Below are 25493 nucleotides of genomic sequence, written 5' to 3'. Positions count from 1 at the left end.
TCAGAGACTATTAACGCTAGAGTAACCAAATTTAGTATCCGCACTCCTGTTAGATCTCACTATAAAACGTATATCTCAAAATTTCGCCCCACCCCTTTCCGCCCCCACAAAGGACGAAAAACTGTTGCATCCATAATATTGAGGATACAAGAAAACTAAAAACGCAGAATCATAGACAATGATAATATCTATCAGATTGCTGAATCTGAATCAGATCAGATCATTTTTGTAGCCAAAAGCAAGAAATCAATTTGCACTGCCTACGCAGCGCCCGACGTCACGCTCAGACTGATTTTCTGTCTCTCTCGCACGCACTGTTTGTCGTGTCTTTTAATATTAGCGGCGTCTGCCGGAGGAGAGCCATACTGACTTAGTATCGGGTATAACCGTAGAGTTGCGGTGTCCGCAGCAACTCACAACGTTCCCCCTCGTTTCATATCTTATCGCCTAAACTATACATCAAGATTTTAGAACTTCATCATTTAGTATCTTGGCAGATAATTGTTAATTAAATAAATAAATAAATAAATATCACGTACTAAATTTTGTTGCTTCAGAAGAGGGGTTTATTTGATTAATACTGATAAGCATTAGAAACTTACAACTATGACTAAATTAATTTGTTATCAGGACTTGGCTACTCTAATCTCTTCAAATATCCCATTGCATCAGCTTGATTGGAAATAAAATATTGGAATGATATGCAAGCAACTGATAGCAATAGTGGATTTTACTACCTGAACGTATCATAAATCATAAATCGATTTATCTTTGCTTGGGTAGCCAAAACATTAGCTTATTGTATATTTAGCTATACATAGTGCTATTAGATATGTATGTAGAGTGGGGAATAAGTGTTTATTCAATTTGATTTTAAAAGTATCAAAACATTTTATAATGAGAACAGTTCTTAATAGATTGATCCGATAAGTATCTGGGTGTACTCTTTTTCTATAGTTTCCCTTAGCGACTAAATGGTCTTCTACTATCAATGAATCATTTAATTTCGGTAGATAACACTCATTTCCCAACTGAAACGAAAAGTGTTGAGTGGATTGAACTCAGCTTTCAGTGATCAAACTTTGTTCGATTATGAATAAATACTTGTTTGGTGCTCAAGATAAGATTATGTTTCTAGGCAAATGATAGGTAATTGATAAGCAAGCGTTAAGATATTGACAAACACTTAGAGAGAGGAGGGAAGTAGAGAGTGAGAGCCAGTTCGAAGCTTTCTTATCAGAACATTCTCTGAGCTAAGAGCTTTGCTCAATGCTGAGAAACCTGTTTATTAGTTGCGAAATTCTAAACAAATTCAGAAAAAGTGCTTCGGAGGTTGACGCGTTGAATACCCTCAATGTTGAATCGAAACATACAATGTTATGATCCCATTTTGATATTGGATTATAATAATTAAATGATAATGGTTTTAATAAGCAATACAGCATATGTACATGTGCTATAAGATACAGTGACGATGTATTCTGTGATATCCTACAATAGAGGAACCCCTGCTGATCAAAGTTAAAATACAGTTTGCAAGGGTAAGGGTGTTGTTCTCTCCGATTCCGCTACGAAAAAATATTGACAACAGAGAGTGAGAGTTATCTATCAACACATATTTAGATCCCCTACAGAAACAGCAACAATCAGAGAGTATGAGAGCCTTTGTGAGTAATACTTGTGGAGAACAGAACACATACGGGTATACTAGTTACGAGTAAACATACATACATATATGTATATTACGGCGGGTATAAATTGTCGCGTCGCGCAATTGCGAAACTCAGTTTGATACAAAAAAATCAAGTGAAGAAACCTTGCTATGGTTTGCTTGGAAATATGTCTGGCCATTCTGGTCCTTGGCTTTATGATATACAAGTGGTCCACAGCGACGCACCGCGCATTCGATGAGCGAGGAGTGTACTTTGAGGAGCCCAAGCCGTTTTTTGGCAATATTGGTACATCGATGTTGGGCCTAACCTCGTTTCACAAGGTCCTCAGCGCGTTCTACAATCGTACTCGGGGCCAGTAAGTGATCTATCTATAATCAGGCGATCCAGATACGGATAAGAACGTTCTAAAACTTTTCAGCAAAGTTGTTGGATTTTTCAATTTGCGTACGCCTATGATCCAGCTAAACGATCCCGAAATAATCAAGAAGATCTGCATCAAGGACTTTGATCACTTTCCGAACCATCAGCTCTTTTTAGAGAGCAACGAGCGTCTCCTCAACGACATGCTGAGCGTGATGAGAGATCAGCGGTGGAAGCACATGAGAAACACCCTGACGCCGGTCTTTACGGCAGCCAAGATGCGCAGCATGTTCGCCCTGATGAACGACAGTTTTGGGGAGTGTCTCGAACACTTGTCCCGACTATCGGATGGTTCCAAATCTGGGGAGGGCCTCGAGGTGGACATGAAAGTGCTTTGCAACAAGCTATCGAATGATCTCATAGCCACCACCGCCTTCGGGCTGAAGGTGAACTCTTTTGAGAGCCCTGATAATGAGTTCTACCAGATCGGTCAGTCTCTCACTTTCTCCAGAGGATCGCAGCTGTTCAAGTTCCTGCTCGCCACCCTCATTCCGAAGGTGTTCCTTGTGAGTTATTTATAAAATGGTTCATACTGTATGGAAATTGATAGATATTTTTTTCTGTGTCAGTTCTTTAATATGAAGATCTTTAATGGCCAGAAAGTAGAATACTTTGTACGGCTGGTGGTGGATGCGATGAAATATCGTGAAGAGCACAACATCAACCGACCCGACATGATCCAGCTGCTGATGGAGTCCAAGACGGAGTCCGAAGACAACTGGACGGATGACGAGATCGTGGCCCAGTGCTTCATATTCTTCTTCGCTGCCTTCGAGAACAATGCCAACCTGATATGCACCACATCCCTGGAACTGCTCGAGAACCCCGACATCCAGCAGCGGCTCTACGAGGAGGCCAAGGAGGTCCAGGAGTCGCTTAAAGGCAGCTCCCTCACGTACGATGCAGTGCAGAAGATGAAGTATATGGACATGGTCATCTCTGAATCGCTACGCAAGTGGACCCTTGCTCCCGTTACCGATCGCATCTGCTCCAAGGATTACACCCTAACCGACGACGATGGCACCAAGCTATTCGATTTCAAGGTGGGTGATCGCGTCAATATTCCGATTGCCGGCCTGCACTGGGATGATAAGTACTTCCCCGAGCCCCAAAAATTTGATCCAGAGCGCTTCAGCGATGAGCGGAAAAATGAAATAGTGCCTTACACATATTTGCCGTTTGGAGTAGGTCCCCGAAACTGCATAGGTGAGTCTGCTTCTCCGAAGGAAATATTTTGTTAGTTTAACCATTACCATTATCATTTCTATCCCCAGGCAATCGATATGCTCTGATGCAGGTCAAGGGAATGTTGTACAACCTCCTGATCAGGTACAAGATCGAGAGATCTCCCAAGACTGTCAAGGATCTGTGGGAGGAGGCACGCGGATTCAACCTTGCCCCCAAAGCTGGCTACTGGATGCGCCTGATGCCACGCAAATAGGGGAAATAAACACAGTTGGTTTAGGATAAAATACACAGACATATATTTTATTTTTGATTATGTTTCCATACACACATTTGTTGAATTTCATTTGAATGATGTAGCATAGCTTAGACGAATAACCGATACAATTCATACTCCTTATCATATGTATTTTTTGATCTTACAAAACTTTCTTTAAGACGATTAAGTATTCTGGACACATTCCTTTTACATAACAGTTTCGCTTCCCTTTCACGCTGCGGGTGAAAGCAGGCAAATTACATAAAACAATTTGGCATTCAAACAAAAGAATCTTCGTCATATTTGGGTTGGACAAAAAAGTCGTAAAAAAATAGAAACTGCAAACGTTGTACAATTTGGTTATTTTATCGATTTGTTTTGATCGGGTTTTGGAAGATTTGGGGTTTCGGTTTTGCTTTTCGAGTTCTGCTTTTGCCATTCCATTTTAAATTATTGCACAAAAAAGACTTTCACTCTCTCGGAGATTCTTTTGTTGGCCGTTGAAGGGGATTCGTTGGAATTTATTGTTCGTTGATTGCGCTGCTTGTGGTCTCCTACGGATCCGCTTCGATCTTCTTAGATCTAACACTAGAATACCTAATTAGTTATGATAATGCCTATGTGTAGGTATAATATGTATATGTAAATGCAAATATGATATAGTTTTAGCTTTGTACAAGGTTTCACCCTACTTCGATGATCTCATATGTCGTCTGTTTCGGTGTATAATACATTTCGATATGTTATTTACAGTCCAATCCAATCCAATCCCACCTAAACGCTGTACAGCCGTCCGTTGCCGGTGTGCTGGAGACGCGGCTTGCCCAGGCCAAAGAAGTTCCATACCCGACGGAGGCAGCCGGGCTTCTTCTCCGGCAGCATCAGGCTCTGCTGCTCCTCCAGGATGGTGTCCAGGATGTAGTAGCTGCTCAGGTTGAAGGGCGGCGGAGGCAGAATGGGAGGTGGTCATGATATTGTGCAGTTCTTGCTCTCGTTCATGACTCCCGGCACTCCGGGGACAGCGGCTGATGCGGCCGCAGCCAACGATGGGTCCTGGGCCAGCTTCTTCTTGCGCTCGTAGGCGAGGGCATCGTTGGGCACGTAGGCCACGCGGACGCCGCCGTAGTGCTTGCGGGCGGGCAGCCGGTAGACGTAGTCGTCCATGTCGCTGGAAGAGCTAGACGAGCAGGTCGAGCAGATGCTGGCCACATCGCAGTTATCCAGATTGTTTAGAAGATTGTGGGCGCCGGTGCCGGTGCCGGTGACAGCGGCCTGCGTCTGGGCGTTGTGCAGTCGGAGATTCGTTTGGTTGATCTGCATCTCCGAGGAGCTGCGAGACTGGTTACGACGTCGGCGCCGGCGACGGGCATTCGAGTTATCCGTGTAGCTCTTGGAGCGCGACATAGTGTCCTGGACGCTGTGGAATCGCACCTCCTTCAGTGGCCGGTTGTCCAGCTGCTCTCCGTCCTCCTCCCCCTGCATATCCTGCAGCTCGTGGCCCTTTTTCGTGTTGCGATTATTGGCGAAGAGCTGCTCGTAACCATCGTGGGGCAGCTCCCGCACCGGATCGTTGTCCAGCTCCAGCTCGTTGGCCAGCTCCTGGGTGCTCTGCGTCAGGTCCGAGTTGCTTGGCGAGTTCAGGTTGATCTTGTCGATGCTCTGGTAGCTGTGCGAGTCCTCCGCCTTCGACAGCAGCATGTCCGGCATGGAGGAGGTCAGCTGGCTGTCGCCGAAGATTGACTTGTCCCCCGCACAGATGTTGTCCAGACTGATACCCAGCTCGGTGAGGTCGATGGGTGGCGGATGGGCGGGGCGTGGCATGCCTGGCACCCCCCCGCCCAGCAGCAAATCGGCCACGCCGGCTGCCTCCATGCGCTTGCGTTCCTGTCGCTCCAGCAGATCGCCGGCACTGCCCGTGCCCTTGACCGGTCCATGGCCATGGTTGGTCTTTCTTGAGGACTCCCTCTCCCTGTCCCGGTCCCCGCTGCGGCGGGGCGAGCGGGCGATTTGACTGGAGGTGGAGGCTCGATGGGTGGGACGCAGCTGAGGGCCAGAGCTCGTGTCCGAAGGCGTCGGCGGCTCCCCCTTGCTGCAAGCGATCGAGCAGTAGATGGTACCCCGTCGCGGCAGGAACGGGCGTCCCAGCAACGAGCAGCGGCAGGTGCAGCAGCTGAAGCACTGGTCCGTGGCATGCCAATGCTGTCCGTCGTGGCTCATCTGGCCCTGATCGACGCCGATCACTTCCCCGCAGTAGTCGCAGTATTCCGCGAACATCGTGTCGAAGCAGCCGAGGCAGTAGGGCTTGCCCTCCCGCATGATGTACCGCTGGCCGCCCAACTGGTGCTCGCACTCCTGGCAGGCGAAGTGCTTCATATGCCAGGTGCGACCCTCGGCCTCTGTGCACTCGTCGGAGAAGATGATCTGTCGACGAGAAAGAGACAGAGAAAAATTGGGTGCATAAGTAAATACTGGGATATCTTCAACACTATGATAATTGTCCGCCAGAGCGGATGAGAAGGAGGGACGAACGTGGATCACTCACCTCATCGCATGCCGAGCAGCGCGGCTTCTGGGTCTCGGCGTGGTGTCGGCCACAGTAGAGGTTCCCGTCGCGCTGGAAGTATATCAAGTCGACCAGCAGCTCCTTGCATACGCTGCACACAAAGCAGCCCGGATGCCAGCACAATTGGGCCCCCAGACGCTGGGCAAAGACCACGATGTCACCGCCCGACAGGGACTCCTCGCACTGGAAGGACGAAACAGAGGCAGAGACAGAGGGGGAGAGTGGGGATGAGAGGTGAATCGTATAAATAAGAGAAATATGCTCAAGTTCTTCGAGCGATAAAAATCTGCAGCGTCTGGCTGCTGCTCGGGCGAAAATATTTAAGCGTCTATAAATGCTAAATAACGGTAATAAAACGCTTAAGCTCGGCGCCCCCGCCACCACCCAGCCCCAAAAGTGCCCCAAGCACGGACACGGACACGGACACGGTCACGGCACAGGAACAGAAACAGGAGCCGGCTCCATTGGCCAGGCCAGTGCCTGCTCCTTTCAGCTCGCTCTGCGGTTTTGCTGCTCTTTATTCTCGTGCCATCCTCGTTTCCCAACCGGAAATCATGCAAAAATAGCTGCCGGCCATGTGCCCGTGTCAGCCTCGGTGGCAGCCAACACCACACCACCCCACCCCAAGTGCTCCCCGGTGGATAAGGAAGCACTTAAAGCGAGGACGCTGGAAGATTTTTGAAAACTGTGCTGCTGCTGCTGCTGTTGCTTTTTCTGCTGGGAAAATGCTGCAAGCAGGAAGCTCCGCTTTTAATGACTGCTGGCAAGCCCCGAACCTCGAGACTCGTTAAATTTAAACGCGTTCGCATAATGAACTCATTTCGGGGCGAAAGGGTACGACCGTCCGGGATGTTTGGTGACGCTTTTATACCCTAGATCCTAATTGAGTTCTCCAAGAGGGGACATTTGTGCAGTGAAGCCCCATCTAAACTCTTGGACAGTTATTATAAAAGTGCGTTGTCGTTTAATGTCAAATAATATACAGAAAGTCTGTTAAAAGAATGTACGATTTCGAGGATTATCCTGACTTTAAGTCGTACGGTTTCTGTATTATTCCTGAACGGATTCTGTTTCTTCCTTAACTTTATTGTAAGCCGTTTGCCCTCTCATTTCCACCCACGGAGCAATTAGCCCAACTGCATTGATATATGACCTCCTCCCATGACCCAAGAAGCGACAGACCCCAGTACTCAGAATCTTTGCCAATTTGCACCCCCATTCCAGGCACTGCCCCGTGATTGCTCCACTGCGCCCCCGTTCTTGGCGGCTTTTTGGCGCAGGCAAATTACCCGACGCCACCGCAGAGGCAGCCGCAAGAGGCTCCCGTTGCCCCATCAGCATCAGCGAGGACTGTCTCCACTCTTCCTGCGTAGCTCCTTAACTTTCCAGGCTATTAAACCTCGGTGCGGGCGCTGCTCCGCGTCCTGGCCCCCGCAATCAGCATTTACTTTTGCAAGCCATTAAGCATTGACAGGCGAAAGCTTTGGGCGCTGACTGTACAGGGTTGATAATTTCCATGGCCGTTATGTAAGTGGCTTCACTGCATGCGTCGTTAATTGTTTGCCAACTCCAAAAAATTTATCGTCCCGGCCAGGGCCCCCCACGAAAAGAAAGTGGCATACAAATGAGGGAGCTGCTGCGCACTTTAATTTGTCCGCAAAGAGTGCCGTGTGCTCCGCCATCTCTGCTCCCACCAATCCCTGGCTAATGACGCATTTCGAGTCGGAATAGACTTGTCTCTGCACTTTGCTCTGGGCAAGCCGCAGAAAGTCTGGAAAAAACTTTGCCCCCACAAAGAGCTTTAAGTAGTTTCAGCGGTGGCGACAAAGTGGCAAAGTTTTCAGGGAGGATGGGCGCCCAATGCTACATCGCTCTGCGCCCCCGTCATTGATTAGTTTGGCCAGAAAATCTCTGCACTTAAAATGGCATTTTTCATCGTGAATCATCGTGAGCTGCCGAACCCGGTGAATGTCATGTAAATAGCAGCAATCGCTGCTCATTTATCTTATCAATCCAATTAATCCCTGTTGCCTGTTGGCTGTTGGCTGTTGGCTGTTGCCTGTTTGCCGCCGGGGAGCCCAAGTCCTGCGACAGACAATTATGCTATTGACAAATTGTTGCTGGCGGTGCCACCGTGTAGCACCTACCCGAACCGTGCTGAACCGTAGCTGACCCCGGAGACGGGGGGATACTGAAGTGTCCTTGCTAACCCATTTCGTGTCTGTATTAATCCAACTTTTAGCGACAAACTTCCCCATCAGACGGACAGTCAGACAGACAATTTCCTGCTCAGACCCGGTACCAGTAGCAGTACCAGTTCGCCCCCATCTCCATCCCGATTCCTGATCCAAAGCCCATCCCATCCCTTGGCAGCGTCAGGCCACGGCAACTCAAATTATTAATGACGCTCGTTATCATGCCCTTTTCAGTACATAAACTTTTCGCTTAACAGCCAGCGGGTTTTACCTTCCTTCTCCTTGGATTTTCTTTTATTTTGCTTTCCGTTTTGTTTGCTTTGCCGTTGCTGTTGCTGTTCTACCTACCTTCAATGGCTGAAAGAGTAGTCCCTTTTTCTGAGAGAAAATATATATATTTCATGGAGTCGAGGGCTGAGATGGCTTTTCTTGTAATTATTTCATTGTTGCCAGGACGACCTTTAGTGTCACATCCTTGTCAAAATTTCAGCTTCCGCTGGATGCTGCTGCTGGTGCTGTTCGTGTGGAAAATCTGTCAAGGAGTTTGCCTCCTCTCTACGCCACTTGCCACATTATTTTTTGCCAAAATCATTGCCAGTTGGCTGTGACACACGTTTGTGGCCCACGTTGCGACTCATTCACGCCTGACTGAGTCCAAGTGCGAGGCGAGAGCTTCCTTTTCCTCCCTTTCGGGATCATTGAACGTTTTCATAAATTTTCCTTCATAATTTCCCTCATGCTTTCCACGCCATTCGATTGGATGGCTCAGGGTTGGACCTTTGTTCACATTTTAACGTCCGTTTAGCAAGTCAGTTATGGTCTGTGAATTTTAAGCACTTTCATCGTGATCCAAGGGAGGGCTTGGGTCTGGATTTTGAATACTTTTTAAAGTTAATCTCTTTTTTTATGAATGAAAGATTAAAGTTTGCAACGGCATGCAAAATATTGAGCTCAGATTTAAATTTGTACAGGATTCCGCTTCTCATTCTGCCAGTAAATAAGTACATCTGTATCTGAATTCCTTTGCCAAAGTTCGCACTGATTATGTTTGGGATTTCTAATGAACTGCAACCTCAGAGAGAAGTGTAAGTGCAAGTCCTCTGGCCATAATAAACGGAACTTGTCTGCCAATTTGGACAAACCAAATAAAATCCACACACCATAAACCATACACCATACACCACGCACCACACACCACACACCACACACCCAGAAACCCGCACGAAGGCAGCTCCGGGCACCACATCCACCCACGCACGTAGCAGACAAACACGACCCGACCCCGACTAGACTCGACCCGACCAGGCCCCAGACACGCAACATGCGGCATAAAGTTTTTAATAAGTTTTACGAGTGGCGAATGTGAGCACAATAAAATCGAGCTGCAAACTACGAGTATCTACCCAGAGAATCCAGAGATCCCCAGTATGACCAAGTGCGCATCGAGATGCCTGGGTTCCGGATTTGAAGCTGAAGTTGGAGTTGAACTTGTGGCACGCACCGCGAACGGGGAGAGAGCGAGAGTAGAGAGTCCTCCGCCTGTCAGCTAATAACAATGCAAATTTCTGAAGCGGGGCAGGGGCGCCAAGCTGGGCAAGGATAGTGCCAGTGCCAGCGGCAGGGGTAGTGCCAGTGGCAATAGCAGCCCGATGCAGATACCACTTCTCCTATTTAATGCCAGTGCCATTGTGCTTTAATGCCATTTCATTGCGTCTTTGGCAGGCAACTCCATTCACTTTTGGCCCAACGCGTTGCAACGTGCGCGGCACGTCCAGAGAGGAGGCAAAAGAGAAACACCAACCTCTGCATTTGTACGTTGGCTGACTCTCTTAGCCTTTATGTTGTCAGAGCCAAGCGGAGTCCGGGCCCAGTCACAGCCATAGTCACTGCAATTGTTTCTGCAACAACGTTTTTCATTTTCAGTTTCAGTTGGGGTTTCCTCGCAGCACTTTGCCGTTTGCTGAAAGTGTACTTAATGAAATCTTTTTGTCATCTTTTATTTCGAGACGTTTGAAAGTTGGCAACAGCGTCGCGTCCCGTTTACCATGTCCCTCTACCCTCGACAGCTCATTGTTTTTGCCAGCCATTGTCAGATTTTTTGTGTTCCCCTGTTCCCTCTTTGGGCCATTCATGGCAGGCAGTAGTCCCCGGGCCGGGCCAAGAAAGAATCTCTGGTGGTGGTGCAAAACTTCGCCCGGCCCGGCCCGGCCCGGACCGGCAGACCAGGCACAGATGAAATCGAAACGACTCTTCATCTTGTGCTCTTCGCGCACTTTTTGTTCATAATAAAATGCAAATTTTTGCAACAATTAAAGCAATGGATGGGGATGGGGGTGGGGGTGGGGGAAGGGAAAGGGCCCCCACCCCATAAAAAAATTGTTTTCAAACTTACCCCCTTGCAGGGTCGCTCGTCGGACAGCAGCCGGACGGCTCCTCGGCCGAGAGCCTCGCGCTTCCTCTGGGCCGAGAAGATGCGCAGCTCCTTGCGCTCCTCGTCGCTCAGCGAGTGGCAGTAGCGCACCTGCAACAGACGGGCACGTAGACGGGCGAAAAGTTTGTTGTATTCATGGATTTTAATTAAGGCAACTCAAAAGGCACTGACAAGTTTTTTAATCTTGCCACTGCTCATGAAGGATTTTCTTTATGCTCTGTTTTCTATGCCCCCGAAGAGGTAATTATAAATCTTTTCGCAATCTCCGTTCGGCAGGATGCTGCTGGGAAGCTGAGTTGCAAAATTATAAAGCTATCTGAATACTTATTATTTATATCTCGATTGGATTTTCTTTCGTTTCTGCTAGAATCTTCCTTTTGCAATATTCTATTTGATGTGTTGTTTCTTCTTAAGAAACTAAACTAACTAAAACTAAAATAAATTAGATCGGGCAGCTCTGGTTTGAAATTCGGCTACATATTTCTACGATCATAGGATAAAAGTATCCTTTTGCATCGTAAACTAAAGTCTTTCGTTCTTCCTTTATCCAAATATTTTAATCAATATCATTGTGCAGTTATAAGAACTCTGCTCTCTACTGTCTAGCCAAAGCTTTCCTTGCTTTTTGGTTGCTTTTCTTTAAATTTGTAGGACCTGCCTGTGGTGCTAACTGCATTTTCTTTTGTTATCGTTTCCTTTTAGCCAGCTTTTCCTCTGGCTAATACTCACTTCGTTATCTTGCGGCGGCAGCTGGTGCAGCAATTGTTTAACGCGATACTTTTCGCCGGGACTGTTGACGTAGGGCACCTTGTCGTCTGGCAGTTGACTGAAGTACAAGCGGACCTGCGGAGTGGAAAACGGAAGGGAGAATCGAGTTAGTTCCACCAAAAAGTTTTTACTCTTTTAACTGAACAAATCATATCAAATTAATGAAATGTCAGTGCAGATGGAGACATGAATGGTGGCGTGGAAAATGGTCATGGGAGACCCGAGACAATCGAGGCAATGCAGTGAAACATTGGGACCAATTTTCAGTTTTCCCAGGGGCTCTTATGTAAGCCAGCACCTGAGAAATATCGACATGCTTTCCAGCTTTAATTGCTGCCAAATGCAGGAGTATCGGCAATTTAATTACAAAACGCTTTCGCTTTCCAATCGATACAGATAGCACAGCGATTTGGGAGAGATAATTTTTTCAGCGTGTAATTAAAGTTGTTTCACCCAACGATTTCCTTAAACGTGCATGTGGCCGATGTCCAATGGCCAAAAGACCAGGCCCCAGCCCCAGACAGAGCCACAGCCACAGCTCCAGCACCGGCTTTAGCCAGGCATTGAACTGGATTTAGGATTCCGATTTGGGGAGCGTGGAAAATCGAACGAAAGCAAAAGTTGTCAGCGGGTGGCCTCGGGTAATGCCATGGCGCAGAGCAGCGCAGATTTAGATTTCACTTAATTAGTACCGACAAATCGACATACACTAATGATGATGATGATGATGATGATGATGATGATGAAGATGATCATGTTGCAAGTCTATATGGTGTATGTGTTGGAAGCACGCCCTTACCTGATCAGGTCGGAGACCCGGCGGCACCCATGTGTATTCCTCTAGGGCACAGCCGCTATCATCGTCCGACTGCGAGTTGCGCTGGAAGTCCAGCTGCTGGTGGTGGCTGTGATGGAATCCGTGACCGGCCACGGCCGCTGCCGTCTTGTAGCTGGCCGTGCGTAGCGGAGACGCCACCGAGTTCAGTGGCAGATGACTCGGCGGCTGGCAGTGTCGCCGCTGCAGGGGCGACACAAAGTGGCTCGTGGTCTGCCCCCCGCTGCCGCTGCCGGTGCTGCCGCCAGAGGGCACATCGAGGTTGCTGGACGTGGCCGTAGATGCCACATTGCTGCTCATCGACGCCTGCTGAAGCTGGGAGCTGGTGGCGGCCATCTCGCTCCGATGGGGGGGAAATGTCAGCCCGGTGCCGCCCGCCTCAATCTGCAGCAGCTCGCTCTCCGTCTGCGTGTAGTAGCTGCTGTGTGGCAGGGGCTGGGGCTGCGGCTGTTGTTGCATGATGGCCTGGTGCTTGCCGCTTGAGCGCGGTGCGGGCGTGGGCTTGTATTTGCTGAGTACTTGGCCTGGTTGAGAGCTGCAAAGAGGGAGGACCGAAAGAGAAATCAATATGAGGTAAAGCCACGAGTATACCCAAGTCCGAGCATTAGTTGTGGTCTCTGAGCTTGGATGGTATTACACCTGAGCGAAACTCTCCCTTTTGTGGCTGTGAAACTGTTTATTACCCATACGCAATGCTCAGCAGAATCATGGACCATAAAGTAGCGTCTCTAACAGTTGGGCAGAATAGTATTCCACCCCAAATAGGCATCTAAATAATTCCCGCTTCCATCTCCCCATGTGATGCAAGTCATCTGCAATTAGACTGCGCACAAAAATAGACAAAAACTCATTCTAGTCGAGTTCCTGCAGGCATTTCTAATGAGTTTTGAGTGCGATTATGACCACTGACTGTGGCAGTGGCAGGCTGCAATGCTGCAGCTGCGCATGCGTGCAGTTGTCCAATCTGATGAAACTCCGAAATTGCAGCCGGACCGGACCAGGCCCCGCCATCAACCATCCGAGCTTCGTGTAAAGTCATAAAGTCTTGGTGCAGCTCTCTCGACCAGTGCGGCACAGTTCGCCGCGGAATCTTCTTTCTGCCGCTTTCTGTTGTACTTTCACTCGATTTGTGGCACGCTGCGCGATTATGCAGCCAAGCAGAGATGGCCGCTGCTGCTGCTGCTGCGGCGGCAGCCTACAGTGGCATCCAAACGAAATTCCAGCATATGGCACAGAGCGGGGCCCAGAGAGCTTGGTCATGTTGCAGCTTTAATTCCGTGTTTTTTTCTGTATTTTTTCTTTTTTTTCCTGTTTTTGTTTTGTAATTAAAGCCATTTGTTGGACTCAACGTCGAGTGCTCGCATGTGAAATATTAAACTGTTTCATTCACAAACGCTTTACATTTGTCCGAGTCTAATATCAAGTGTCGAAACTTTTGGAGCATGAATAATAGGCCGCGCAAAGCGGCAGCTGGCAGCCATTAGGCGGTCCAACATTGTATTAACTAATCAACGTGAGAAGCAGAAATATCATCAGCCTTAGGAGCAGTAGAAGCCAATTTGCCAGGCCCCGGCCAGCGATTTATCCACATTTCTTGTAAATTTATGCAAATTAAAGACATCATCTCATCACAATCAGAGGCCAACCTTCTGCTAACGAAGCGAGTCCCACAGAGCGAGCCTACGGAAAGTGAACGTCCGAGGCTGACCGTAGATTACTTAGAGTGCGAGTATACCTGATGGACGACCAGGAGCCATTAGCACCTACATACCTCCATATGGTTCACAGATCAGTCGTTGGCATGCCCGAACGTGTGAATGGGGAGAAAGTTTTATGTCTTCTCTTTTTTGTCCGCTCTCGTCCCATGCAAATTTCATTGGATTGTGGGCTAGCCGGGCTGGTGCTCTGCCCGGGCGGGTCGTAGGCAAGGCCAGGGCTCAGCGCCAGTTCCAGTGCCAGTGGCAGTGCCAAAAGTTGATCGATCACGGGGTACTTTCTAAAACGATCCATTCGCCGCGATTGTCCAAACAAAAGTCAAGGCATAATCTGTCACTGAATGAATTGTGCGGCCGCTGATCGACTTTGATAGCGGAAAACAGTGGCCAAGCGCCATGATCGGATGGAATCGGCTCAGATCAATTCAAATCAACACAAATCCATGCTCCAACTGCCAAATATGGTTGGTCAGCAGCGGCTTAGTCGGTTTTCTCTTTTCGGCCACATCCACAGCCACAGCCTGCAACACGAAGCGACGACGCGACGCGGCGCTGCGTCAGAGAAACCTGTTGACGGTTTCTATTGGTCTCTATGGTCTCTATGGCCTCTATGGGTGCATGCAATTTCTGCATTAAAGCCAATTCGGCAAAGGCGCAAAATACATACGCCATGTCGAGTACGCAAAAATGCTGCCACTGGCAATTGGCGGTACTGGTTGTGGCCGCGCAAGCCTGACCAACTATGGAGGCCGGTCTGGACATGTACATATATTTGGGTTAAGAAGATTTTGAGTTTATTTGGTTTGATGTCTGTCATTTCCTTGATGGCCTGTCGCCGTTCCGCACATCTCAGGATAATTAAAATAAAATTGTTTGACACTTAAATCGAATGGGAATGGGCTTGAGAAATAGCCATTCCACAATCGGGCTTACTCTTTCAAATCTGTGGGGAATTTTAAATGTTTAAAGACTCTTTTGGGATTTATCGGTATGTTTACGGTTCATAATTGTGCCAGTTTATGGGTTTCTTCAAATGGCTTATCAACTAAATGCGCAATGGGAGGCGGTTCGAGTATACGGGCATACCTTGCTATTCCACTTAGCAACCAAACTTTATCTGAAATCTCCCTATATGCCTACTGTTGTATCGCCACAGATATAAATCGAATCGATTTATCTAGCTGATTTCAACATCTCATCTCGGTCTCAGCCTCTGTTCTAAGCCTCAACTTCAGCGCCGGTCCCAGCTCCAATCCGCATCCGAGTCGGAGTCCGAATCCGACTCTCAATCGAATCCTATGCGCTGCTCATTAACGAATAATTCCGCAATTTCAGCACGTTTTCCTCGGTTGAAATGCCAAAACCATGCCACAGAGCTAATAATATCTCAATTATCTGCAACACCATGGCATCGATTGCATTTCTATTCGTTCCACGATGTTTCCACAACACTCGTACTCGTATTTCCACGATTTCATTAAATTTTAGACACGCAATTTCCCCAGAAAAACCTGCAGCAGGAACAGCAGCACCACGTAACTGGTTCAAAATCATTTAGGCTCACAGATACACACACACACACAGACACACCCCACGGTAACTTGTTTCCCAATGCAATGGGGGCCTGGATTCTGAGAATTCAGGAGTGCACTACGACACAGAATGGCTGCAATTGAACTACAACGAAACGAAATTAATACGTAACATGCAATTCTTAATAATTGAAAAGAGTCGTACGAGGAGCAGGGGAACAGAGGAACAGAGGAGGAGTGCCAGGGGCACCGGCAGAGCCATAGCCAGAGGCAACCAATGCCAATCCGCACTAAATTACTTTCACAATTGGCCCAAAGATAAACGCCTTGCGGATTGCCTGGAGGTTAAGCCTGGTATTAGGCCTACTAATGCTTGATTATCCTCGTCTAGCACACGATCTCTGGCCAGATCAGTAGTTACTCCAGAACTGCACGCATCCCAGATTCCAGATCCCAGCCCCTGGGGCGTGCCCGGATTCGATCATGGGCAGGGGCAGGGCAGTGGCAGAGGCAGGGCACCCCCATTATGAAATCTCGTTCAATGGCCCCCCCAACTCGTGACCTTGTTGCGTGTTCCATTGTCTGCCGCTCGAACGGAACCACTCATATTTCTATGTGCATTCTCCGGCTGAGACTCCCAGTCTGACTTTCGGGTTAAACGGCCGCTTTTGACTGCGTTTACGTCACACGAACAAAGGCCACGAATACCCGAAACCGAACCAGCACCGGAATACACCCGTAACAAACATACACAATCATATAAACACATACATGTAGTATCCGAGCATAAACAGCCACAAAAAATGTCCGTCTGTACATGCAATCGCGTCATATGTTGCACGTGTTGCTGTCGCTCAACGTTTTTATGCCTCGGCTTCTTCTTTTTCTTTATGGGTTTTTGTATGAACATGAACACATTTTTGTGTGCCTGTCTACACGGCTTGGTTGGGATCGTTTCGGCCCAGCTCGGATACGGATTCGAGTTGCAGTTCGGGGTTTGGCTGCTCATTGGGCAGGGAGTGAAGGCTGGAGCCAGTTAGGCCCGTTGCACAACTTCCTCTCCCTCTTTCTCCCTCATTCTTTCTCTCTCGCCGATATCTCTGGTATCTGGCAGACCCCTCTCCTTCTCTACGAGTGTGCCCGCTGCAACGCCTCTTTAAGTACCGCGTAGTGATTTAGTGAAGCGTTACCGTTAGACCAGGCTGGTGATAAGCTCTATGCAACGCCGTCCTCGGGTCTGCTATGGGTCTGTTCTGCAGATACTTGTACGAGAGCATCAGCAGCTCCGCATCGGCCTCAGCATCAGCCTCAGCTTCAGCTTCAGCATCAACTAAAATGCATAATTAATCGCCGAGGCCAAAAGCAGAAGCAGCCAGTGCACAGCACACAGCACCCAGCCCACAGCCCACACTGGATGTTGCATGTTGCATGTGGCATGTGAAACCAACTCCACTCAAGTCGCAGTCGTTTGAGTCGAGTGCGCTGTGGTGTGTCTTGAGCTGATTCTCGTTCCGTCATTAACAGCTTTTGCTTAATTTTATGCAGACTACCACTGCCCCGTGCCTCGTGCCCCGTGCACCGTGCACCGTGGCCCATGCTCTGCTGCCCCCTCTTGTCCCGCTGTCAACAGCTTTAGACACGTTTCAGCGATTTTCATGTTGCATGGCTCGTTCTAATTTATGCAAAATGTTGTTCTTCTTCTGTAATTCATTTCGTTTTGTGCTCGTGAATTCTCTTCTCCTTTTTCCCATCCCCCATCCCCCATCCCCCTGCCCCACTACTCAATCACTCTGCCACTTGTTTTTTCTTTCTTTCTTTTTTGGGCATTTTCTTGGCTGCTATTTACCAAACTTAAATGCGCATTTTAGCCAACTCGTTTCGGGCTTCATTAGTCCAAGTTGATGGCCAAGTCTCTTTCTCTCTCTCTCTCTGTTTTATTGATTTCTCTGTCGAAGTCAGATGAGGGATAATTGTCCGTTGGATATATTCGATTTTAATTGTTATTAGCAAAATCGTTTTGTTTGCGCAACCGTAGAAAGTCCCTTGGCATTTCTTTTGGGATGCTGATGCTCCAATAGAACAATTTCCAATTGGCAGTCCCGTCCATAGTTCGTGATGCACTCCGGTTCCCATCTACGATGGGACTTGAACCACTTTGTGAGCTGTGAATTCCAGAGCTTAGCCTCGTCTTCGTAGATCTTGTGATAAAATAGATACTATGCTAGTTCGGGGCGAGCAGGTGATGGAAGATGGCGATGGAAATGGACTCCCACAGTTCTTAGACATAAATTAAATATCTTCTCTAATTTGATGTACTCCACTTAATGATGATGGTGCGGCTGATGATTGAAGCTGATGATAAATGTAATTGCTCTTTCTCTCTCTCTCTCTCGACATCGCCAGCTCCAGCTCCAGCTCCCCTCCCATCAAATTAAGGCACATCAAAGCAAAGATTATGTTTGGGAATTGAAGATGAAGAATACGTTGAGAGAGACACAGAGACACGGACAATAAGTTGATTAAATTAAAGTGCGTTACAATCCTCCAAAGTCTGTTTTCGTAGAAACTCGGTGAAATCGGAGAAGAACAAAGCAGAGCAGAGAATAGGAACAGAAGAGCATTACAAAACGGAACTGAAGAAGACGAAAACAAACTGAGAAATGGCTCTGTAAAATTTATTGTCTGTTCTCGTATGACAGCCAGACAGTCGAGCAAATCCATCGAAGCATGAAACGCGAGCAGACTTTCAAACACAACAGAACTTCCCGAATGGATGGATGGATGGACTGGATGGCCAACAGGTGGGCAGGGGAGTGACTGGTTTCACCTGTTGGAACGTGGGAATCTAGTTTCAGAAAGCAACCCCGAGATGGCCAAAAAGCAATTACCGAAAAATAATGTACAAGTTAAGCACAATCCCTGGGGTATCGGCCCGACAATGTTCTTGCGGTTGCACTCCTCAGCACTCACCTGACCATGACTCCAGTGCAACAAATGGAATATGGAATGGTGGCAGGGGGCTGGCGTTGTGCAACCGACTATGACGATTTTGGTTTGTGCTTCGGCAAGCAGCAACAGCACAGCCAAGCAAACGAACAGTTTTCACAGCCAAAAAGGATGTTTGGCTTTATAATTAATGATGGCATACATATGTATATGCCATACGCACTCTAAGGAGAGTGGTCGCGGGAGGTTCTCACACAACCATCACGCAACTGTAACTGCACTTGTTCGACTTCCACTTCCAATTTTCAATTTTCCATTTCCAATTGGAATTCCATTGAGGCGTAAAAGGATTACCTTTGCATGTGGACATGGACATGGCGTTTGATCAGCCGCCAAGACTTCCTACATGACTCAAACACACACGCACACACATATATGCAGATACATTCATAGATGCAGATACAGATACACAGACAGACAGACAGGGACGGAGCTAAATGTAACTGTAATGGCCATTGCCATGCCAATGTCAAAATCGTGTAGGTCCCCGCTCAGAACATGACAACTGACAAAAGCAACAAGCATCTGACGGACAGGCAATCTGACGGGGAGGCAAACAAACATCGGAATCAGCAGCAGCAGCAGAGTCTCCATCTGCATCTGCAACAGCAAAAGCAGGCAACAACAACATTTCAATTAACAAAAGAGGCATGAGCCAGAGAGGGTGCCAGTTAGTGGGGCACAGATGAGGGAAGAGGCTGCTAGGCAACGGCAACATCCCCGTCGTCGTCTAATCGCCGCCTGTCAAAATAAAGTTGTGTGTTGCATCACGGGAGAACCTCCTTAGACAACAAGACACAAGGCCACACTGAGCGAAATCAATGATGCACTTGAAGCAGAGTTATATAAAGAATCTACCAAAGAATAAGAGGGACCTGCACATGTCCGTAAATACTCTCAGGCTCCCATTCTATTCATAAGCACTTGAAACAAATTACACCTCAAGAAAATTAAATGAAGACGCCAATGGAGTACACACTCTCATGATTAAGGCAGTTCCTAACTTGTCCCATTACAAAACTGGAGTGACAGTGACATATAAATGGAACGGGCACTTATTTTCCTGACTTCTCTCAGTGCAGGCTCCGCCTGCGGCTGCCTGCATTCATGTGTATCTGCTAAAATGCGCAATTAAGTCATCAAATGTTTGGCCTGAGTGTCCAAGTGTCTTGACACAGCAGCAGCCGGACGGACCGATAGACAGGCAGACCGACTGACTCTGCAACCAGAGCCAGAGCAGTGCAGCTCGCATTAGACTAATGCATTTGGGTGCAACCAGGAAGCCACTATCCAGTGCCAGTCCCAGTGCCAGTCCCGTTCCCGGTGCTGCTGCTGCTGCTGTTGTTCACCCGAGAGGGAAAATGCTAGAGCCGAGCCCCAACCCAACTTTTACTATTTAAGAGTACTGCGGCCAACTGCTAATGAAGCCTGAATGGAAGACTCGCCAAGACTGCGAACAGGATCTTGTTAGAGCGTCTGCACAGAGCAAAAGAGAACCGTTAGAGGCGGCTGCAAGTGGCAGCCCGGGCTCCAATTTATCAAGTAGAATTGCTAGGGCCCAGAACCCAACACCGACCCCAGAAACGCGGCCCAGCGGCGTCTCATTAACGCTTTCGAGTCGCGTAGGCGTCGAGACATATGGGAATGACTTCGGTTCGGTTCGGTTCGGCTTGAGGATTGATGTTGACGATTGTGTTTGAATTGACCCCACTCACGTCCTCTCTCCCGGACTATCCGAACTGGGATCTGGGATCTGCGATCTGTGAGTGCTGCCGTAGGTGGAGAAGGTCTGCTGGCTACAGCAGGCAACACGTGTTTTCTTAGCTAAATTGCGATCGGGGATTGGGCCATGAATAACCAAATCCAAATGCATTTCGGTCCGGCTTTCTCCGCAGAGTGCCGTGCTGAAGCTGCGACTGGGGACTGCGGACTGGAGCTGGGGTAAATTAATTTGCGGAAATCTCAGCTCGACTCGACTCTTCTCGAGTGGCTAAAATATTACAAGAAAATCACGATTATCAACTTGACAGAGACCTGTGCGGGCGAGCCAGCACTTTCACAAGCTTCAAGCTTCCGAGTGACATTTGTGCCAGTTTGCTAAATTTACATTTGATTCTCATTAAGTCCGACGCCCGCCTGATTGATGGCAATTTCTAAAATACATTTTTGGGGGTTTTCTGACCAAGCACAAAATGACACATCAAGTGCGGTGTGTGGGCAGAGGCCAAGAGCTCTGCCATTACATATTTTGGTAATTGTCTGGGCCAGATCGGAGTTGCCACAATTTGGCAACACTCCGACTCAGTGAGGGGCATGACAGCACACAAAAATGTTTCTCTGTCTGCCTGCCCACCTCTTTTGAATGGACAAAACGATGGCCATTAAATTAATTACATTCGGCTGCTCACTCCTCCATTTTCAATTAAACATAAATTACGAAAATTAAACTGGGCAGAGAGCCAAACTGGTTATCGCCCAATGCCGGATCCTGATCGTGGCTAGAACGCTTAACTTCGCTTTGCAGCCTCAGCGACCTCTGCCACTGCCACTGCCTCCGCCTCCGCCTCTGACTTATGGCCACTAAATTGCTTCTACGCGCACACTAGGTATATGTATATGGATGTATGCTGGGATCAAGCCCAGTCCCAAAGCGAAGATAATCACAATCAAGCCGTGAGGGAACTGGCAATATAATAAGCTTCCAAAGCAACGCCCTTCAATTTGCCTTCCCCCGCCGTTTGTCCCGCCCCTCCCTCTAGCCACCCATAGGCTAATTTTATTTGCGGTTTTCGATTTTATTTTATAAAAACATTTTCTCCTCGCTACAATGCCTTTTCTTTCTCTTTCGTCTTTCAGTTTTTTCGTGCGTTTTTTTTCGATTATACATAAATTGAATTTCCCCCAAGTTGGGACAAAATCAATCAACTTGTCTGTCTCTTCTCCTCCCCTTCTTCAATCCAATTCACTTGTAAATTTTGTGTTTTGTTAATGCGTTTTATGGATTCCCGATTGGGTGTTGATTCAATAAAAGTTTACGAGTAGTTCTGACTTGCCAGCACCTTTGAGACAAAGGTACGAGTCTTCTAGAGTTGGATAGTTATGATGCCTTTTGTCTGGGTTATACAACGCTTGCTCCAAAGATTGTGTCACTTTCTGGCTTCGTGAGAGCAGCTTTTGATTGCTTTCATCCGCTGACAGCTAAGGAAATTGCTCATACGCCCCGTGAAAAAATTAATTAGAAAATATTTTAAAGAAGAAAACTTTTAGAGCGGCAGCGAGAGGAGCAGCCGCAAAGAAATATTAAAGGGGCGTTACTTGATATGTCTGCAAATCAGTTAAACTCGGATTAGTCCCCCTTCCTCGTTCAGTTTGTCGGCCTTTTTGCCATTTCAATTAAAATGCCATATATCATGGCGGAAAGAGCTGAGGCCAGGCTGATGCTGGAGCGCTTTCGCTTCATCTGCGACTACAGCGCACATCGAATGCAATTAAAATCAAATGCGTAGCTCATTTTGAAATCAAAGCAAATCGTAAACCGATAAGCCATGGGTGGACCGGTGCCTGAGACCACCCGGGCCTTCTTTTTGCCAACTTCAATTAGCCAGTCTCCACGAGAGGAGGCTAGCCCAAAGAGAAGGCCGCCGCCGACGCCGACAGACTCTATTTATTTATTTCATTGTCCAGACCCCGAAGGGGGACTTGGGGCTGTAGAGCGGATGCCTATGCAAAGTGTTCTCGGGGACCATGGCCATGCGCTTAATTACGCTTTAAGTAGCCGCCAGTCAATATTGATTTTGGTTTATTTAAACTGGAAACTTAATAGCCCCAACTGATTGCTAATGGGTCGTGTGGATGCAAGGGCAAGGGCCCAACCACACAACCGACAAGAACTGGAGTCGGCTCCGATTACCGAGCCAGTTTCTGGGCAGGAATTTATGCCGCACACTTTCCATCAATATTTTTATGACTCGCAGCCAGAAAGCCAACCACCAAGAAACAAGAACCAAAAAGAAGTGATTAACTTTGGAAATCTAATTAACAGTTTGTGCAGATTTATGAACAGAAGTCCTCGCGATGCAAATGAAGATGGAGCAGCATCCAGCGATGTGAGCTAAAAGATACACGAGATCTGCGAGATACCAAAAACCTTATCGATGAAGGGCACTCAGTCATGCGGCAGGAGAAGAACTCAATTTATGGAGACGACACATGGAATTTATGAGAGTGCGGATCCCGGATCCCGGCCTGCGTCTCCTTCCAGGCCAGGAGGCAAACACAATGTGACAGGGAAGAGAGGGGCGTACTGGAACTGGGGGCTGGCCACGGCCACTGGACCTGAAGTTGTGCCAACTTTGCTTAAGCCCCGAAGGAAAAGGGCCAACTGCTGTTGCCACTTAGCTGCATGCAATTCATTTGCCAGTTAACAAAACTTGACAAAGATGCAACAGGGAGGCGGAGCAGCCAGGAGGAGGTTGGAAGAGCACGTGCTGGCCAGCAACTTGATAAATAACTTTTCGGTGTCAGTTTTGCAAATAGTTGGGCATTAATAACACCTTCTTAGCGAGTCCAAAGAGTCGCCTCCAGCTGACAGAGCTGAAGAGCCTCTTAAGGGGGATTATATCTCCAAGATCTCCCCGTCGCTGACCTGCACAGTCTTTACTTTCAACACAACTGAAACTGAGATGCCTGGCTATAAAGAGTCCACTGATCTGTTGCGGATTATACCCTGTATGAGTATTTTTAGTGCCCTCAGAAAGGTATACCCGTATAATGCTTACAGGATGTCTCAGATGGAAAAGAGTTTCCCCAACTGCCGAGCAATCAGTTTTCAGGGAAACATTCAGCTCTAATTATTAAAAGGCGATCTAGAGTCGCGTACGAGATTTTAGCCTCCATTACAGAACCTGCAATTTGCAAAGCAAATATCAGCATGTCATTTTCTGCTTCATCTGAACTTTTCTCGTAACTTTTGCCCAAATTATTTTATTGGAAAAGCCATTAAATATGCGTTTGGAGTTATTAGAAACAAAAGCCCTCTACTGTTGCTCAATTCGGACTCAGAGCTGGACGCATATAAAGCTATTAAGGATCCATTAAATCGGGTCATAAAGTGGTTCCCACTCTCCAACTAATCCCCGATTTGATTGCCTCTTAAAACCGAAAAATGTAAAGCTCATCAAATGGATTTCAAATTAGTTCCCCCCCCCCCCCCGCGCCTATGGCCAAGAGTTATGGCCATTTAGATAGGCCAAAAAGAAACTTACATTTTGGCTGCTGCTGCTGCTCTGACTGTGACTGTGGCGGTGGCCGTGGCTGTCGCTGGCGGCTGTGACTGTGACTGTGGCTGTGGCGGCCTCTTTGAGTGGCCATCAAACCTGGCCAATTGTTCTTCAATATCGCTTAGCTGGATATCGTCGGCAATGGCCTTATTGAAATAACAGAACGTATCCTTCCTGTCCGCTTTGATTAGCTGATCCGTGTCCTTGTTGTTTAGCCAAAGCGCGTTGCGGTTCCGGCACAGATTCAGATTGCGCAAATCACTAACCGGCAAAGACATGGCCAAGGATCGGTTGGGCAGACCCTGCTGCATCTTGGCAAGCTGCGCGGGACTCAGGCTGCCCGTCAGCATGGCCACCTCCACGTCATCGTCTGTCTCGCCGTTGCAGGAGATGCCCGAGGAGTGGAACTGCTCGTCGCTGCTGGGCAGCTTCTGGCTCTGATTCTGGCTCTGGCTCGCATGCTTCGAGTGTGATTGCGAGTTCGAGTGACTCTGGGCCACTGCCATGGCCAGGCTCGGGGCTGGCGACTCATTGGGCAGTTCGAGGGCTATCTCATAAGGGGCTAGTGTGAGCTTTGGCTTCGGTTTGGTCTTTGTCCGCACGGCCGCCTTTACCACGCACTTGGTTACCGGCGAGCAGGGTCCGCGGTTCTTGGAGCAGTTAGACTTGGGCGGCTTCCGGGGTGAGAGCTTGGTAACTGTGGAGAGGCGGGACTGCTGAGTGCTCTTGTGCGGCTGCTGGGCCAATGCGGGCTGAACAGGATCTGGTATCTCCCTGCTGGCGGCCCTCTCCCGGCTGGCCACTCTCTCCCTCTCTGCGGACACACCACGGCGGCGACTCCTTCGAATGCTGGGCATATTCCGCGGGAAGAGCTTGCTCGGATCCGCCAGGGAGCTCTTGGACAGGCTGTCGCAGCTCTGGTTGCGGGTGGGGCTGCCGCTGCTGGCCGTGGTGGTGGTGCTGCCACTAGAGATGGTAGTGGCCAGCACCGAGGCGCACTCGCTGATCATGACTATCTCGCGATAGTTCTTGGACTGATCCTGGTGTCCCTGCGGCAGGCAGATCTTCCACCAGCGCTTCTTCGACAGTTTAGGTATCATTTCGTAGGAGGGTTTCCGGTGGCTAGAGGCTCTCCCAATCGAATATCGAATTAGGCACGCGTCAATCACAAAGCAAATCAATCAATTGACACATTAACAGTACGAGGGAACACCTTAAGCAGAAAGCGCAACTGGTATGCAGCGGACGACAATTACTGTCGCCAGCAATTAACGGGCAATCCGCTTGCTCCAATTACGTGCACTCGCGAATCGGTGAGAATCAATCGACGTGATGTCTGATCCACAGCGACAGATCGCGCTCTCTATATCGTATATCGTATATTGTATATGAAAAATAGATCGTAGCAGCACTCGAACCGCTCGCTTCGAGGCCGCTCAAGCAACTGAAGATCGCCTCGGAGTTGGGCGCACGAGTAGAAAGTTGCTGGCCTGGCCAAGACGGCCGCGAAGAACCGGGCTTGGCGCTGGCTCTGGCTCTGGCTCTGGCCAGGTTGGTGCAGGTCAAACTCACCACGAACCCACCTCAGCTAACTCTCCCTCTCTCTCCCACTCTCTGGTGGACTTGGCTGTA

At 48.3% G+C, this 25493-nt stretch overlaps 2 protein-coding genes across 2 annotated transcripts; one reads left to right on the top strand and one right to left on the bottom strand.

Annotated features, from left to right (window-relative positions):
• The first annotated feature begins 1780 nt into the window (after positions 1-1780).
• Positions 1781-3678, top strand: LOC4803475 (cytochrome P450 9b2-like). Its single transcript, XM_001360156.4, has 4 exons — positions 1781-2028; positions 2092-2599; positions 2663-3299; positions 3368-3678. The coding sequence occupies exons 1-4, from the start codon at positions 1823-1825 to the stop codon at positions 3532-3534; spliced, it is 1518 nt and encodes a 505-aa protein (XP_001360193.1). The 5' UTR covers positions 1781-1822; the 3' UTR covers positions 3535-3678.
• On the bottom strand, positions 3554-25298 carry esn (espinas). The gene is made up of 6 exons (XM_001360155.4): positions 23847-25298; positions 12294-12864; positions 11456-11569; positions 10688-10816; positions 6080-6283; positions 3554-5958 (listed from the first exon to the last, which is right to left on the bottom strand). Exons 1-6 carry the CDS (start codon positions 24959-24961, stop codon positions 4504-4506), a joined length of 3588 nt encoding a protein of 1195 aa, XP_001360192.3. The 5' UTR covers positions 24962-25298; the 3' UTR covers positions 3554-4503.
• Between the last annotated feature and the right edge of the window lie 195 nt (positions 25299-25493).

This window comes from Drosophila pseudoobscura, chromosome 3 (genome assembly GCF_009870125.1).
Source record: "Drosophila pseudoobscura strain MV-25-SWS-2005 chromosome 3, UCI_Dpse_MV25, whole genome shotgun sequence".
In the NCBI taxonomy this organism is placed as follows: domain Eukaryota; kingdom Metazoa; phylum Arthropoda; class Insecta; order Diptera; family Drosophilidae; genus Drosophila; species Drosophila pseudoobscura.
Note: the sequence above shows the minus strand (reverse complement) of the source record. Positions and strands in the feature narration are given on the sequence as shown.

Bases quoted from the DNA above. Each gene is read 5' to 3' on its own strand.
- LOC4803475 (XM_001360156.4), top strand. From the start codon at position 1,823: ATGGTTTGCTTGGAAATATGTCTGGCCATTCTGGTCCTTGGCTTTATG. The intron at 2,600-2,662 runs GTGAGTTATTTA...TTTCTGTGTCAG, and splicing joins TCATTCCGAAGGTGTTCCTT to TTCTTTAATATGAAGATCTT. The intron at 3,300-3,367 runs GTGAGTCTGCTT...TTCTATCCCCAG, and splicing joins AGGTCCCCGAAACTGCATAG to GCAATCGATATGCTCTGATG.
- esn (XM_001360155.4), bottom strand. From the start codon at position 24,961: ATGATACCTAAACTGTCGAAGAAGCGCTGGTGGAAGATCTGCCTGCCG. The intron at 12,865-23,846 runs GTAAGTTTCTTT...CCCTCTTTGCAG, and splicing joins GCAGCAGCAGCAGCCAAAAT to CTCTCAACCAGGCCAAGTAC. The intron at 5,959-6,079 runs GTGAGTGATCCA...TCTCGTCGACAG, and splicing joins GCTGCTCGGCATGCGATGAG to ATCATCTTCTCCGACGAGTG.